The sequence below is a fragment of the Myotis myotis genome, unplaced genomic scaffold, assembly GCF_014108235.1.
Source record: "Myotis myotis isolate mMyoMyo1 unplaced genomic scaffold, mMyoMyo1.p scaffold_m19_p_8, whole genome shotgun sequence".
Classification (NCBI taxonomy): domain Eukaryota; kingdom Metazoa; phylum Chordata; class Mammalia; order Chiroptera; family Vespertilionidae; genus Myotis; species Myotis myotis.
This window is the reverse complement of record NW_023416390.1, coordinates 54,156,574-54,172,072: the sequence shown is the minus strand read 5'-3', so window position 1 is coordinate 54,172,072 and position 15,499 is coordinate 54,156,574. Positions and strand designations below refer to the sequence as shown.

Here is a 15,499-nt window from a genome sequence, read left to right as displayed (position 1 = left end):
CAAAAAGGTGATATGCTTGGGTTACTCTTGTCAGATTCATGATCTTTTCAAAGTGCTTTATTATCTTCATCATTGCTATTGTCACAATACTTTATTTCCTTATTATTTTTGTCAGAAATTACAGAAAATAGTTTTTATTTGTAATCAGGTATAACTTACCTAAGTTTATCACAATTAAAATGTTGAAAGTATCTGTCTACCTAATTTTAATTGAGTCAAAACTGATTTAAATGTCCGATTTCCTTGTTACTGCAGTTCAAGCTCACTAAGTTATATCAATTTTGATGTCATCTTATCTGTTTTTAAAGAGCCCTCGTACTCAGAGTGGAACAACTAGTAAACCTTATTAATGTCATCTTGTTTGAATTATGTCTCTTAGGGGAATGAAGGGATTTGCCTCAAAGTGTCAAAATCTGGCTGAGTTGTTGGAGTCCACCTTAGGCTCGTTTATATAAGAAGTTAGCATCTTAGGTGAGATTCATTAGACTTGCAGCATTGCAGGCTGTGTATTATACCAGTAGCCAGGTGTGGGCAGTGATACAGGGTTTGAGAGATCTCTCTTACTGGCCCAGGGATCCAAGGCATTCAGTGCAAAACCTGGCCAGCAGCCCGAGTGAGTAGGAGCCATGTGACTCTGGTGAGTTGGAGTGTGCAATTGCCTCCTGCCTCAGAGCTACCTGATCCGAATACTAAGCAGAGCGAGTGCCGGGCTGAGTGTAAGACACTGAAGCCACTGCAGAGAAAGGTGCTTATTCCGGAGGCATTACAAAACATGGAGATTAAAGACCAGGGAGCCCAAATGGAGCCGCTGCTGCCTACGGTAAGAGACAACCTGCTGTGATGTAGCTTTAACTGGCGTTTGCTGCAGAACCTGTCAGGCAAGCGGTCTGCTAGCTAGGTGCAGCGAGTGTACTTTTGGGGTGGTGGATAGCTCCCACGACATAAGGACAGGGGTCTCCTCCCATTTTGGGTGACTGAAATGCATAACGCAAAACACATGATCCCCCCCCTCCCTCCTTCTCAATATGGATGCACTGTGGTGATGAAATGTCTTGTGTTTTCTGCTGTTTGAAGGGATGGCTAGTTTTAGCAGCAGGGGCAGCTGTGTGGCTTTCCCTGTCTGTTACTGCCTATCTCAGTGTCTCAGGCTGTGCAGTGATGTTTCAAGCCCCTGCAAAGAAGCCCCCTTTTATCATATTTATCCGTGGTAAATTTCCTCCTCATGCCTCATACCCCTCACAGGGAGGTAAGTGAATCGGCTGCTGTTGCAGCTTAGAGATTTAGTCTCTGCAGCAACCAGGGGAAAGGCGAACAGAAGGATCACGTTCCGTGTGTGTGTGTGTGTGTGTGTGTGTGTGTGTGTGTGTGTGTGTGTGTGTTTTCTCTCAGTCTCTCTCAAAGGGAAATGTATCATGGTTTACATACAAAGAAGGTATGCATTTTGGGGAACAGGTATATAATCCAGATTTGAATATCTGAAGGGTTCCTGAATTCTCATTTGGAAATAGCCTGTTTATCGCTGGGTCTTTGAGCCTCCTCCCTCGACCTAATTCTTGGTAAGTAGTTGATTTATCTGTCTTCTGCACAAATCTCTCTGGCTGGCTCACAGACTTTGGAGATCCTCAGGCAGCATCTTCTTTCTCATCCTGGAGCAGCTGATGTTACTGTATTCAAGGGGAAAAAAAAGGAAAAAAAGCCCAACGGTATTTTCTTGATGCAACAGAGATGCCAAATGAAAGCTTCCAGCCATCTATCAGAGCTGTCACAGCTCAGAATAGCAGACATCTCCTCCCTGCACCAAACCAGGTTGTTCTCAGCTCTCAGCTACTCAGGTCAGTGACCCACCTAGCAGAGTAGGGAATGGCAGCAAGCTGTCCATTTCCAAGTCTATTCCCAGGATTTGAATACATCTTTAAATCAAATAATACCTCCATGGGGAGTGGGCACATTCGGGGCCACTGTATTTTTAGGGCCTTACCTCTCCTGCTGTCTCAAAATCTGCAAAAGATTCCAGTTTGCATCCCGGAATCAACTTTGGCCATTGAGCATGCTCAGTTCTCCTCAGGATGCCAGATTTGGGCAGGGAGGAAGCAGGGAGATGGGAAGAATCAGGAGTCACCATAAGAATGGAGCCTAATTAAAGGGCAGGGACAGTGTGTGTGTGTGTGTGTGTGTGTGTGTGTGTGTGTGTGTGTGTGTGTGTAGGGCAGGGGGGTGTGGAAGGGAGGAGAGGAAAGCATGCCAGTTAGTCTGGCTGCTTAAAAGTAGAGACATTCCTTTGCAGATCAGAGAGGGGTTATTTTACAAAATGAGAGTAAAAGGTTTGTCTGTCTTTCCAAACTTGAGTAGACACATAAATTAGGATTCTGTGGGTACTGAGAGTAAAGGGTGTCAAGACTATCAGAGAATTACTGTTCCCTAGATGACTGAGGAGCTCATCATAGGAACTGGGGGATGGGGAATTAGGGAAGATTGAGACATAGGGAAAAACCCTGTTTTAGGGAAAGGGGCTTGGGAATTACCCTAGAAAAGTGATCTGAAGTCACTTTAATGTGGCGTGTGAGTTGTCACTTTTGGGGACCGGTTGAGGGATTTTGGAGCAAATGAGAAATTTAGAAGGGAATGTTATTATGCACTAGATGGACAATCTGTGGCTTAAAAGAGCATAGAAAATACAAGTCTGTTTAGAAAAGAAGGTCTGTAATAAGTTAATGGAATTTTTGAAGAGTCAAAAGTTTGCATTTTATGTGGATAATGTCCAGAATAGAAGTTACATAGTTTAATGACAAGAAAGGATCATATTAGCAATTCATTTTAAGAAAAATAAGCCTGAGAAGATAGAAAGGATGCTGAATTATTGGCCTGCTTGTATTTGTATAATATTTTCAACTTCCCCAAATACTTTTGTGGATTTTTTTTTTTTTAGTTTTGAAAACATGTTAAAGCAGATTTTATTATCTTAATTTTAAAGATGAGAAATGAAGGAACAGGGAGTTTGAATAATATGTCTAAGTTCACATAGGGATGAAGCCAGGACTAGAATATAGGTCTTCTAAAGCTGGTTCAGAACAAAAGCAGTATTTTTTTTTCAACATGACATTATTAACCAGGCTTATTATAATCAGATTCTGGACTGGAGTTTTATGCTTGGAAGCAAAAGAGAGAAATAACTTTGGGTTCTGTTTTAGAAAAGTTGCAAATAATTATGTGAGAGGCAACATGGCATAGTATTTAAAAACGTAGTCTCTAGGTCCCAGCATTGCTGTTTCTCTGCTGTGTGATTGTGGTAAAGTGATAAGCCTTAGTTTCTTCAACTGAAAAATGGGAAGGGAATGATACACATCTCTTGGGTTTTGTGATGAGTAAATGAAATAACCTATGTCCAGTACCTGACATTTAGTAGTAGTAAGTACTCAGTAAAAGCTGCTGTTATTATTGATGAAAATATAGACATTGAGATGAGTTCCAGGTTTCAGGTCTTATGGAAGGTGGCTTGTCAGTGCTATGTCCTAAGAAGGAAAAGTGGGGAAAAGGAACACCGGAAAACGCTGTGCAGTGGAGGTGGAAGTGGGGTTTTTAGTTATAGCTACGGAGTCTGTAGTATGGCGGGAAAGCTAATCAGAAGGGCATAAGAAAACCTAGATTAGATCTGGGACAGAGCAGTCAGACATAGGTAGATGGAGAAGTCAGAGAGAAAGAAAAATCACAAGACAAATGAGTGAATGTATGAATTTTGATTCCAGTGAAAGGGAGGAAAAGATTCTTTTTAAGCCCCCAAGGTTTACGTTCGTTTAGTGTATATAAAGTACCTCTTAAGGGCCGCCTCTTAAGGAGACCCTGATGTGTTTTCCTTTTCTCTCAGCTCTTCTTTAGACTGATAATTTTCTTTTGCAGACAAGGCTTCACTGCATTGTGTAGGCCCCAGTCACTCTTAGGGTTAGGAGATTCAACTCATGTAGGCCCAGAGTATAGGCTGGCTTCAATAGTACCTGACTGTTATGTTTGAAGCTATTACAACAAGCCATGTTCCAAACAATTGTTCACTTATTAAATGCCTACTATTGGTCAAATATGTTCTTGATGCCGGGGATACAGCAAAGAACAAGACGGACAAAACTCTGACCACATGCATCTCATAGTCTAGCTAGTCCAGAGATAGGGCTCAATTTAACTTCTTGAGAGACTGCTGTTTTCTTCTCAAATATTTCATCACTCTTATAAGCTCTTTGAGATGGGTACATGTGGGGAGTATATGTGACAATCATGATGCTGACATCATTTCAGTAATAATGGTTTTAATCATTTAAAAATATGAAGCCAGGAATTTAGGATATTGCATATGACTTCAAATTTTCTGTTGATGTTCAGTGTTGAATTTGCTTTTAAGAGTAATCTGGCAATTTTAAATTACCAGGCCATGGAAGAGGCTTTTAGGAAGATATTTTTATAAAAAATATTTCTATCTCCTGCCATTTAATCTTACGTGCTATATAGTGGGTCCATGTTGGATGTATTCTAAAATTCTGATGTTCTAAAAGGAACCCATTTTAAGTGGAACTTACTCATAAAACTGTCCTGAGGTATGGAAATAAAGTAAAGACAACTTTTAAAAGGTAATGTGATTGTATAGGGTAGCTGGTGGAATTGAGCACCTTTTAAAATGCTAATTCCAGATTTCCAAATAGCCTATTTATTATTTTATTTGTGAAAAACAGTTATGAAAATCTTCTATGTTAGTAAATCAGGGAAAGGAAAATGGGATTAAAATGTCAAAGTAACAAAAAGAGCACATAGATTGGCTAAGTAATATTGGTATTTATATTTTACTTAAATTATAATTCAGATATAGTATGCATTTGAAGAAAACATACTCATTACACATGGAAGTAAAATGTACACATGGAAGCCAAAGAAATCAATTCTAATTTCCACTTCCATGACTTGAATTGTTACTTTACAATGGTGAGTGACTATAGAAATAAAATATGTGTATAGGATGCTAAGGTTGGTAATGAGTGGTAGAACATAAAGCCTACAATATTAAATTCTTGATGAAAATATTGAGGTCAGGTGAGGAAGTGGGATAGTATATGAGAGAGGGGTAAAAAATATCTAGGCCAAGTTCTAAATTCAAATAGAGTCAGAGAGCATGGTAAAAAAAAATAATGACACTTCCAATGTATCATTTTTTTTTCTAACCTTAGAATGATGGTTGCTTCAGAAGTTAAACTGGACATAGATAGACTATAGAGCATTGCATGATGCTACAAGTGAATGGAGAAATGTGGGTGCTACTCTCAATCCTGTGCAGAGAAATTACCACTCGCTTTGCCACATGGGACACATGACTTAATTATTTGGCTTTCTGCGAAGATACACTTTCAATCTATATAGTAAATATTAGTGAAGTGGTATTTACTTTTAGGTAATATAGCTGTAAGTTAAAGTTCTAATATATTCTCCCACTTAAAAGATTTGTCTCAGGTACTCCTTGGGGTGTGTTCTTATTCAGAAAGAGGGAATAACTAGTGTATAATGCATCCATCTTGTGGAATCATGTATGTTTTGGTCAGAGAACTGTAGAGATCAATTGGAAACCAGATTTTAGATGAAATCCTTAATTTACAAACAACGAAACTGAGAGATAAGGACTGTATTTAAGGCATGCCATTTATGCTAGCTAATGGCAGAGCTTGGCCTAGAGTTCAAATCTCTTGATTCTGAGTTCATTCTTTCCACTGTTGTATAATCCCTATTCTATCATAAACAGCTGAATATCAAATTGAAATTATTGTAGTAATTAGATAATCTTTGTGAATTATTAGTAGATATTATCTTAGGATCATGCTAAACACAAACATCTCTAGTCTTCATGATTATCCAGTCTTACAGATAAAAAATAAGGCTTAGAGGGTTGAATAAGTTACCCAGGTTCACATAGCTAATGAGTATTGAGCCAGGATTTGAAAATATTGTATCTAATTGACTTTGCTCTTTTTAATGTAAGTCAATTAAAAATAAAAAGAATCCAAAATTGGCTTTCACATCTAACTCCTCAAAAATCAAAGCACTATGAAACAAGGTGCTATAAAATGTAAGGCATTGCAGGCCACATATTGCATGATTCCATTTATATGAAATGTCTGAATAGGCAAAGCCTTAGAGACTAAAGTAGATTAGTGGTTGCCAGGGCCTGGGGTGTAGGGAAGGCTGCTAATAGCTACGGGGTTTCTTTTTGGAGTGATGAAAATGTTTGGAATTAGATAATGGTGATGGTTGTAGAAAATTGTGAGTACACTAAAAACCACAGAATTGTATGCTGCAAAATGGTGAATTAGATCTAAATAAAATTGCAAATAAAAGTAAGTTACTGTTTAACCATTATTATTAACAGGGAGGAAGTTGTAAGTAGTCTCTTTTTTAAAAATGAAATCTTTATTGTTCAGATTATTACAGTTGTTCCTCTTTTTTCCCCCCATAGCTCCCCTACACCCGGTTCCCCCCCCCCTCTACCCCTACCCCCCCCCCCCCACTGTCCTCATCCATAGGTGTACATTTTTTGTCCAGTCTCTTCCCCCACCCCCACACCCCTTTCCCCCTGAAAATGGTCAGTCCACTCCCTTTCTGTGCCCCTGATTCTATTATATTCACCAGTTTAATCTGTTCATCAGATAATTTATTCACTTGATTTTTAGATTCACTTGTTGATAGATGTGTATTTGTTGTTCATAATTTGTATCTTTACCTTTTTCTTCTTCTTCTTTTTTTAATTAAATCTTTATTGTTCAGATTATTACATTTGTTCCTCTTTTTTTCCCCCATAACTCCCCTCCTCCCAGTTCCCACCCCACCCGCCGCCCTCACTCCCCACCCACTGTCCTCATCCATAGGTGCACGATTTTTGTCCAGTCTCTTCCTGCATCTCCCACACCCCTTTCCCCCCCAAGAATAGTCAGTCCATTCCCTTTCTATGTCCCTGATTCTATTATGATCACCAGATTATTTATTCACTTGATTCTTAGATTCATTTGTTGATAGATGCATATTTGTTGTTCATAATATGTATCTTTACCTTTTTCTTCTTCTTCCTCTTCTTAAAGGATACCTTTCAGCATTTCATATAATCCTGGTTTGGTGGTGATGAACTCCTTTAGCTTTTCTTTATCTGACCTTCACTTCTGAATGATAGCTTTGCTGGATAAAGTAATCTTGGTTGTAGGTTCTTGGTATTCATCACTTTGAATATTTCTTGCCATTCCCTCCTGGCCTGCAAAGTTTCTGTTGAGAAATCAGCTGACAGTCGTATGGGTATTCCCTTGTAGGTAACTGGGTTTCTTTCTCTTGCTGCTTTTAAGATTCTCTCTTTGTCTTTTGCTCTTGGCATTTTAATTATGATGTGTCTTGTTGTGGTCCTCTTTGGATTCCTTTTGTTTGGGGTTCTCTGCGCTTCCTGGACCTGTAAGTCTATTTCTTTCACCAGGTGGGGGAAGTTTTCTGTCATTATTTCTTCAAATAGGTTTTCAATATCTTGCTCTCTCTCTCTTCTTCTGGCACCCCTATAATTCTGATGTTGGTATGCTTGAAGTTGTCCCAGAGGCTTCTTACACTATCTTCGTATTTTCGGGTTCTTTTTTCATTTTGGTTTTCTGGTTGGGTGTTTCTTGCTTCTTCGCATTTCAAATCTTTGACTTGATTCTTGCGCTCCTCTGGTCTGCTGTTGGGTGTCTGTATAATATTCTTTATTTCAGTCAGTGTATGCTTAATTTCTAGTTGGTTCTTTATCACAACATCGAGGGTCTCATTAGATTTCTTGAGGATCTCACTACATTTATTGGCGGTCTCACCAGTCTTTTCGAGGGCCTTACTAAGTTTATCGGCAGCTTCTAGACAGTTCTTGAGAGACCTTAAAAGTGTGGTTTTGAGCTCTATATCTTCCATTTCTGACATTTGCGTCCTGTTTCTTTGTCTCCGCATTTTTTTATCTTTTCTCAGTGCACCCCCTAGTGGTCTTTGTGGGCAGTCTTGTAGTTAAGCCTTGATTGTCGGCAATACCAGGGGTGATTTGACCTCCAGGCTAACTGGCTATGAGAGTCAGCTGTGTCTGCAGTGGGAGAGCTTCTGTGCTGGATCTCTAGGGCAGTGCTAATCTAGCCTTTGCCTGAGGCTATCTGGCAAATGGCTCTGGGCAGGGCTTGGGTGGGGCGGGTCCCTGGGGATCTACAAGGCGGGCGGAACAAGCAGTTATGGCTGCTCTCAGTCCAATCCGCAGAGGCTCTGCCTCTCAGAGTCCCAGCAACCGCTGCAAACCTCATAGAGAAAGCTGCCTTTGAGTTCCAACTGAAGCCAGACAGTCCCGCTTCTCCCGTTTGAGTCTGGGTCCCTAAAGACTCGCCCGGATCTCGAGCTCAGAGTCTCAAACTCCCTCCCAATTGAAAACAACAAACTCGCCCTCCGACGCCAGCCCGCTCCGCGCACGCACTCCGCACCTGAGTATTTCACTTCAGCACTGCGCCTCCTCTGAGTCTGGGTATGATATTCTCTTTCCTCCTAGTTGTAGAATTTCCACTCAGCCAGCCTTCCTGTGGTTCTTGATGATGTCTGTTCTGTCCTTTAGTTATATCTCTGAAGTGGTTGTTCGAGGCAGGAATCTCCGGCGTTAACCTATGCCGCCATCTTGGTTTCTCTCCCTTTTTCTTCTTCTTCCTCTTCTTAAAGGATACCTTTCAACATTTCATATAATACTGGTTTGGTGATGATGAACTCCTTTAGCTTTTTCTTATCTGTGAAGCTCTTTATCTGACTTTCAATTCTGAATGATAGCTTTGCTGGATAAAGTAATCTTGGTTGTAGGTTCTTACTATTCATCACTTTGAATATTTCTTGCCACTCCCTTCTGGCCTGCATAGTTTCTATTGAGAAATCAGCTGACAATATTATGGGTACTCCCTTGTAGGTAACTAATTGTTTTTCTCTTGCTGCTTTTAAGATTCTCTCTTTGTCTTTTGCTCTTGGCATTTTAATTATGATATGTCTTGGTGTGGTCCTCTTTGCATTCGTTTTGTTTGGGGTTCTCTGTGCTTCCTGGACTTGTAAGTCTATTTCTTTGACCAGGTAGGGGAAGTTTTCTGTCATTATTTATTCAAATAGGTTTTCAATATCTTGCTCTCTCTCTTCTTCTGGCACCCCTATAATTCGGATGTTGGTACCCTTGAAGTTGTCCCAGAGGCTCCTTACACTATCTTCATATTTTTGAATTGTGTTTTCTTTTTGTTTTTCCGGTTGGATGTTTTTTGCTTCTTTGTATTTCAAATCTTTGACTTGATTCTTGCGATCTTCTAGTCTGCTGTTGGATCTCTGTATAATATTCTTTATTTCAGTCAGTGTATGCTTAATTTCTAGTTGGTCCTTTTTCATCTCCTCGAGGGTCTCTCTGGATTTCTTGAGGGTCTCACTAAATTTATTGGCAGTTTCTAGAAAATTCTTGAAAAACCTTATAACTATGGTTTTGAACTCTATATCCAATAGTTTGCTTTCCTCCATTTCTGTCATTTGTGACCTGTTTCTTTGTCTCCGCATTTTTTATGCTTCCCTCTGTTGGTAGAGTGGCTTTGTGTGCTAGGTGTCCTATAGGGCCCAGTGGCTCAGCCTCCCCAATTACCTGAGTTGGACACTCTTAGTGAACCCCTTTGTGGGCTTTGTGCACAGTCTTGTTGTAGTTAAGCCTTGATTGTTGTAGGTATCACTGGGAGGAATTGACCTCCAGGCCAATTGGCTGTGAGAACCAGCTGTGTCTACGGTGGGAGAACTTCTGTGCTGGAGACACCCTTCTGGGGCAAGACTTGCTTCAGTGGGGCTTTGGTGCTCACTGAGTCTGCGCCCTGAGAGTGTCCCTTATGGATCTGAGGAGTTGTAATCTGGATGGTCCCACTCTGACCACTGGGTACACTGGCTCCTGGATCTCTAAGGAGGTGCTAATTTAGCCCCTGCCTGAGGCTACCCAGCAAGAGGTACAGAGAGATGTGCAGATTCCTCTTCTTTGTTTGGGGTTTGGAGGTGCCCAGATGAGGCCCAGCTGTGAAGCAATGCAAGCTGCTGTGGGGCCTTGGGCCTTCTTTTGGATGTTCTGGGTCTCTCTGACCCAGCTGCAGTTTGTTAGGTAATTTTAAATTGCAAAGGGCCAGGTCATTCATATGCAAAAGCCTCTGCACACAGCTTGGGTGTGGTGGGGTCTCAGGGAATCAGCAGGGTGGAGCAAACAGCTATGGCTGATCCTCAGCCCTGCCCTAAGAGGCCCTGGGTCTCAGTGTCCCGGTAATCACTCCAACACCTCTGAGAGAAAGCCGCCCTGGAGTTCTGCCTGCTGCCAGACAGTTCAGTTTCTTCCCGTATGAGTCTGGGTCTCCAGAGACTTGCCCGGAACTGGAGTTCAGAGCAGTCGGGAGCTTGTGTCTCCCGCCCAATTGAAAATGACAACCGTGTCCTCAGTTGCCATCCCTTTCCACGTGTGCCTCTGTACCTCTGCACTTTACTTCTGCACCTCCTCTGAGTCTCACTGTGCTTTTCTCTTTCCTTCTAGTTGTAGAATTTCCACTCAGCCAGCCTTCCTGTGGTTCTGGATGATGTCCATTTTGTCTTTTAGTTGTATTTTTGAAGTGGTTGTGCAAGGCAGCAATTTCAGGTGTTTACCTATGCCGCCATCTTGGTTTTAGTAAGTAGTCTTTTATATCAGTCAGATTTATATAAATAAAAAAGGAAAGAAAATATTCATGAAAATTAAAAATGTCTCTCTCTCTCTCTCTTTCCCCCCCACCCCCAAGATAGTCTTTACCACAAAATTTATTTTCTGAGATTGGTCAGGGTTTTGGCAAACTATTTGCAGACCTCAGATCTTTTGGAATATATCTTCAAAGCTGACTTGCGAGGGTATATGGGATATAATATCTACATTAAATGAAGATAACTCTTTAACTTGAATCACATTGTTATTTCTTCTCCGAATCATCTTTTTAAAAAATTCTTTATTGTTGAAAGTATTACATATGTCTCCTTTTACCTCTCTAACCTCTCCCTGGCTTCTCCTGCCTTCCCTTCCCCAACACAAGCCCTCCCTCCTACTCTCTGTGTCCATTGGTTATGCTCATATGCATGCATACATGTGCTTTGGTTGATCTCTTACACACCTCCCCCCACTCTCTGCTGCCTTCCCTCTTCGGTTCGATGGTCTGTTCAAAGCTTCTGTGTCTCTGGATCTATTTTTGTTCATCAGTTTATGTACATTATATTCCACAAATGAGTGAGATCGTGTGATACTTACCTTTCTCTGACTGGCTTATTTCTCTTAGCATAATGCTCTCCAGCTCCATCCATGCTGTTGTAAATGGTAAGAGTTCTTTTTTTTTTATAGCAGCATAGTATTCCATTGTGTAGATGTACCACAGCTTTTTACTAGTAATCCACTCATATGCTGATGGGCACTTAGCCTCTTTCCAAATCTTAGTTATGGTAAATTGTGCTGCTATGAACATAGGAGTGCATATATTCTTTCTGATTGGTATTTCTGATTTCTTGGGATATAGTCCTAGAGTTGGGATTACGGGGTCAAATGGGAGTTCCATTTTTAATTTTTTGAGGAAAATCCATACTGTTTTCTACAGGGGCTACACCAGTTTGCATTCCCACCAGCAGTGCACGAGGGTTCCTTTTTCTCCACATCCTCGCCAGCAATTGTTGTTTGTTGATGATAGCCATTCTGACAGGTGTAAGATGGTAACTCATTGTCATTTTGATTTGTCCAAATCATCTTTCTGAATTTTCTCTTGATATACTTTAACATAAGGAATACCAGAGCAACAAAATTTCTAAGAAGAAAAATTAAAACTTACAATGTGTTGCCAACATTGTTTTAAGGTCTTTGTTGGTCTAGCTTCATAAAGTGTTATATTACTTTATGGCAAATCAAACTCCAAAGAAAACCATCAATTAACTATTTTATACTGATTTTTATAATATGTTTCTGCCAGGATCTTATGATGTCCAATTTTTTTTTTACATATAATACATACATACATAATGGCATATCATAAAATTCTCCTGTTCAGGAAATTTACAGAGCTGTGCAACCATCACTACAATCTGCTTTAGAACATTTCATTGCCCCCAAGGTTTTCTCCAGCCCATTTAATGTTAACACTCAATTCCAACCCTGATGACTGATGTTCTTTCTACTAATTTGCTTTTTGTCTCTATAACTTTGCCTTTTCTGAACATTTCATATAAATGAAATTATAAATGGGAAGTATTTTGCACCTGGCTTCTTTCACTTAAAGTGAAATGTTTTGAGGTCCATCCATGTTGCGATGTGTGTCAGAAGTTTGCCATTTGTATTGCTGGAACATATTACATAGTACATAGTTTCTAACGTTTAGCTATTACAAACAATGCTGCTATGAATTCTCATGTATATGTCTCCATGGATATGTCTATTTACCTTTCTCTTGGTAGAGTGCTACAAGCGGAATTGCTGTATCACATAGTAAGTTTATATTTAATGTTTAAAGAAATTGCCAGGCTCTTTTCCAATGAGATTGTGTCGTTTTACTGTATATGTGCTGTTTTACATGTATCAGCGGCACCAGTAATATAAGTGTTTTGGTTTCTCCACGTTTTTGCCAACACTCAATATTGTCTGTCTTTCTAGGTAGTCATTCCAATGAGTGTGAAGTGGCATGCTGTTGTGATTTTCATGATGACTAATTTCCTTTGTTCATTTGGATAGTTATAACAAAATATCACAGAGTGGGTAGTTTATTAACAACACACATGGATTTTGCACAGTTCTGGAAACTAGAAAGTCCAAGATCAAAGAGTGGCAGATTTGGTGTCTGGTGTGAGCCCCTTCCTTGTTTATAGATGGCCATCTTTCTGCTGTGTTCTCACAGATCAGAGTGAAAAGGGAGCTCTCTGGGGCCTCTTTTATAAGGGCACTATCACCTTATAAAAGGCCCAATCACCTCCCAAATAATCCACCTTCTAATATCATCACATTGAGGATTTGTTTCCCCCCTTTTATTAATTTAAATTTTTTATTGTTGAAAGTATTATGTCTCCTTTTCCCCACATTGACCTCTCCCTGCCCCATTGACCTCTCCCCCCAGCACATACCCAAGGATTAGGTTTTAACATAAAAATGTGTTCCCTAAAATGTTTACAAGACCAATTGTCAAAGTTTTCAAATACCGGTGAAGCAGTGGAAGAAACTCTCTAGGTGATTCTTATGTACCTTGCCATAATGTTAACATCTCACATAGTTCATTAGCTAAACTAGGAAATTAACACTGGCATAATTCTATTCATTAAGCCACAGTATTTATAGCAATATCACCAGGTTTTCCACTAATGTCCCTTTTCTGTTCCAGGGTTCCATTTCGTGTTTAGATATCATGTCTTTTTAATCATTTCCAATTTGTGGGTTACTCAATCTTTATCTTTCATGACATGACACATTTATTTGAAATGTACAAGTTAGGTTAATTTTTTTTTTTTTTGTAGACTGTCTCTTAATTTTTGTTTGCCTGAGGTTCTCATCGTTGATTGAGGTTATGCATTTTTTTGTCAAGCATACCACTGAAGTGATGTTCTCTTCCGAGTGCATCATATTATGGGTTAGATAATGCCTTATTTCTGGGGATGTTACCCTTGACTATGGAGGTGTCTGCTGAGTTTTCCACTCTAAAGTTAAACATTTCCCTTTTGTAATAATGAATATCTTGGGGGAGATATGTTAAGACTATGCAAATATCCTGTTTCTCCTCAAACTATTTTTAGCATTCAGCAGTGAATATTTCTGCTTATTACCTATGTGTTACTGCAGTGTTTGGTGCTTTTCTAGTTCTCTCATTTTTCCTGTAATTAGAAATTAGATTTTTTTGGTAGGGGAGAGCTGTTAGTTCTCCATTTGTTTACTTATTCATTCAATTGCTTATTTTAGTATGGACTCAAAGATATTTATTTTACTATATGGACCATACTCCAATATCTCAGTATTTATTTTGTTGCTCATCTAATTTCATCTTTGGACCTTAGGAACTCCTTCAACTAGCTCTCATCTTTTCAATATGCGCCCATTTACTTTTGAGCATTTCCTTAGTACTTGGCACCACAAGATTTTCCAGCATTATCTTGTATTTTCCCTGCCTCAGCCCCAGAATCAATTATTTCTTCAAGGACCCACTATGCTAATTTTTGAGGCTATTTATAAATATTGCCAAAATTCCTGCCAGAGATATTATATAACCAGTTTTCACTTCCACTAGATGCTTCACCAGTATTTGAAAACTGACAATTGGCCTTGTAAACATTTTACTAATACTTTCTTTCGTTTTCCATTTTCAACTTTGTTTGCTATTAGTGTTGTTCTATGAAGTAGTTTATTTTTTTAAATTACAATTCAGAAGAAATGTTGAACTATTTGAAAAATTTCTCTTGTTCACTTTACTGAAGGTATTACTTAAATGCTGCTTATCTCTCATCTTAGGACAGTTACTAACTTAACTCTTTTATACATGGCTCTGTTATACAATGAAGGTATGAACCTCTAGCCCTTGGCCCCATCAATACAGATCTGTACTAGACACTATTTTAGCCAGGAAAATTTCATTCTTCTTTGAATGAATGAAATGCTTTCTCTACTTCCTTAAAAACCATATATATATGTTTTAAAGTATATTTTTATTGATTTTGGAGAGGAAGGAAAAGGGAGAGAGAAATATAAACACCAATGATGAGAGAGAATTGTTGATTGGCTGCCTCCTGCATGCCCCTTACTGGGGATCGAGCCTGCAACCTAGGCATGTGCCTTGACCAGAATTGAACCTGGGACCCTTCAGTCCCCAGGCCGATGCTCTATCCATTGAGCCAACCCGGCTAGGGCAAAACCCACATATATATTTTTAAAAATTAAGTTGAGAGGGATCCATTTAAGAGATGTTTCAGAGTCTTATCTTTTTCCCTCAGACTTACTATACATTATTAGTCTATGATGGAGTGGATATAGACACTCAGATTTTATTTTATTTTTTGTATTAAGATGATTCTTATGTATTGTACTTTCATCTGTGTTACTTCTTAAGAAGAGACTATTACAGAGGCAGAGCTGCCTCAAACTGATTGTCAAACTGCAGCGGGAAGGCCGGGGAGGGTTGGGGGGCAGGAGGGAGGGGGGTAAGAGATCAACCGAAGGACTTGTATGCATGCATATAAGCATAACCAATGGACATAAGACACTGGGGGGTAGGGGAGGCCAGGGGATTGTCAAGGGCGGGGGGAAAAAAAAGGACACATATGTAATGCCCTTTGTAATACTGTAAGCAATAAAACAATAAAAAAAAAAGAAGAGACTATCATTATTATTTGAACCACCCAGGACTTTCCAAGTCATTAAAACCATGTTGAAGAAGTACCTGAAGATCCTGATAGATGACAAACTTGACAAAAATAAAAT

The 15,499-nt window shown here is 39.6% G+C and overlaps 1 protein-coding gene across 1 annotated transcript in view; it reads left to right on the top strand.

Annotated features, from left to right (window-relative positions):
- Positions 1 to 612: 612 nt before the first annotated feature.
- Positions 613 to 15,499, top strand: part of SLC4A10 (solute carrier family 4 member 10) — a 238,689-nt gene continuing 223,802 nt past the window's right edge. The window contains exon 1 of the mRNA XM_036320542.1: positions 613 to 820. Within this exon, the coding sequence (XP_036176435.1) occupies positions 773 to 820 (48 nt within the window). The 5' untranslated portion in view covers positions 613 to 772. The remainder of the gene's footprint in view (positions 821 to 15,499) is intronic.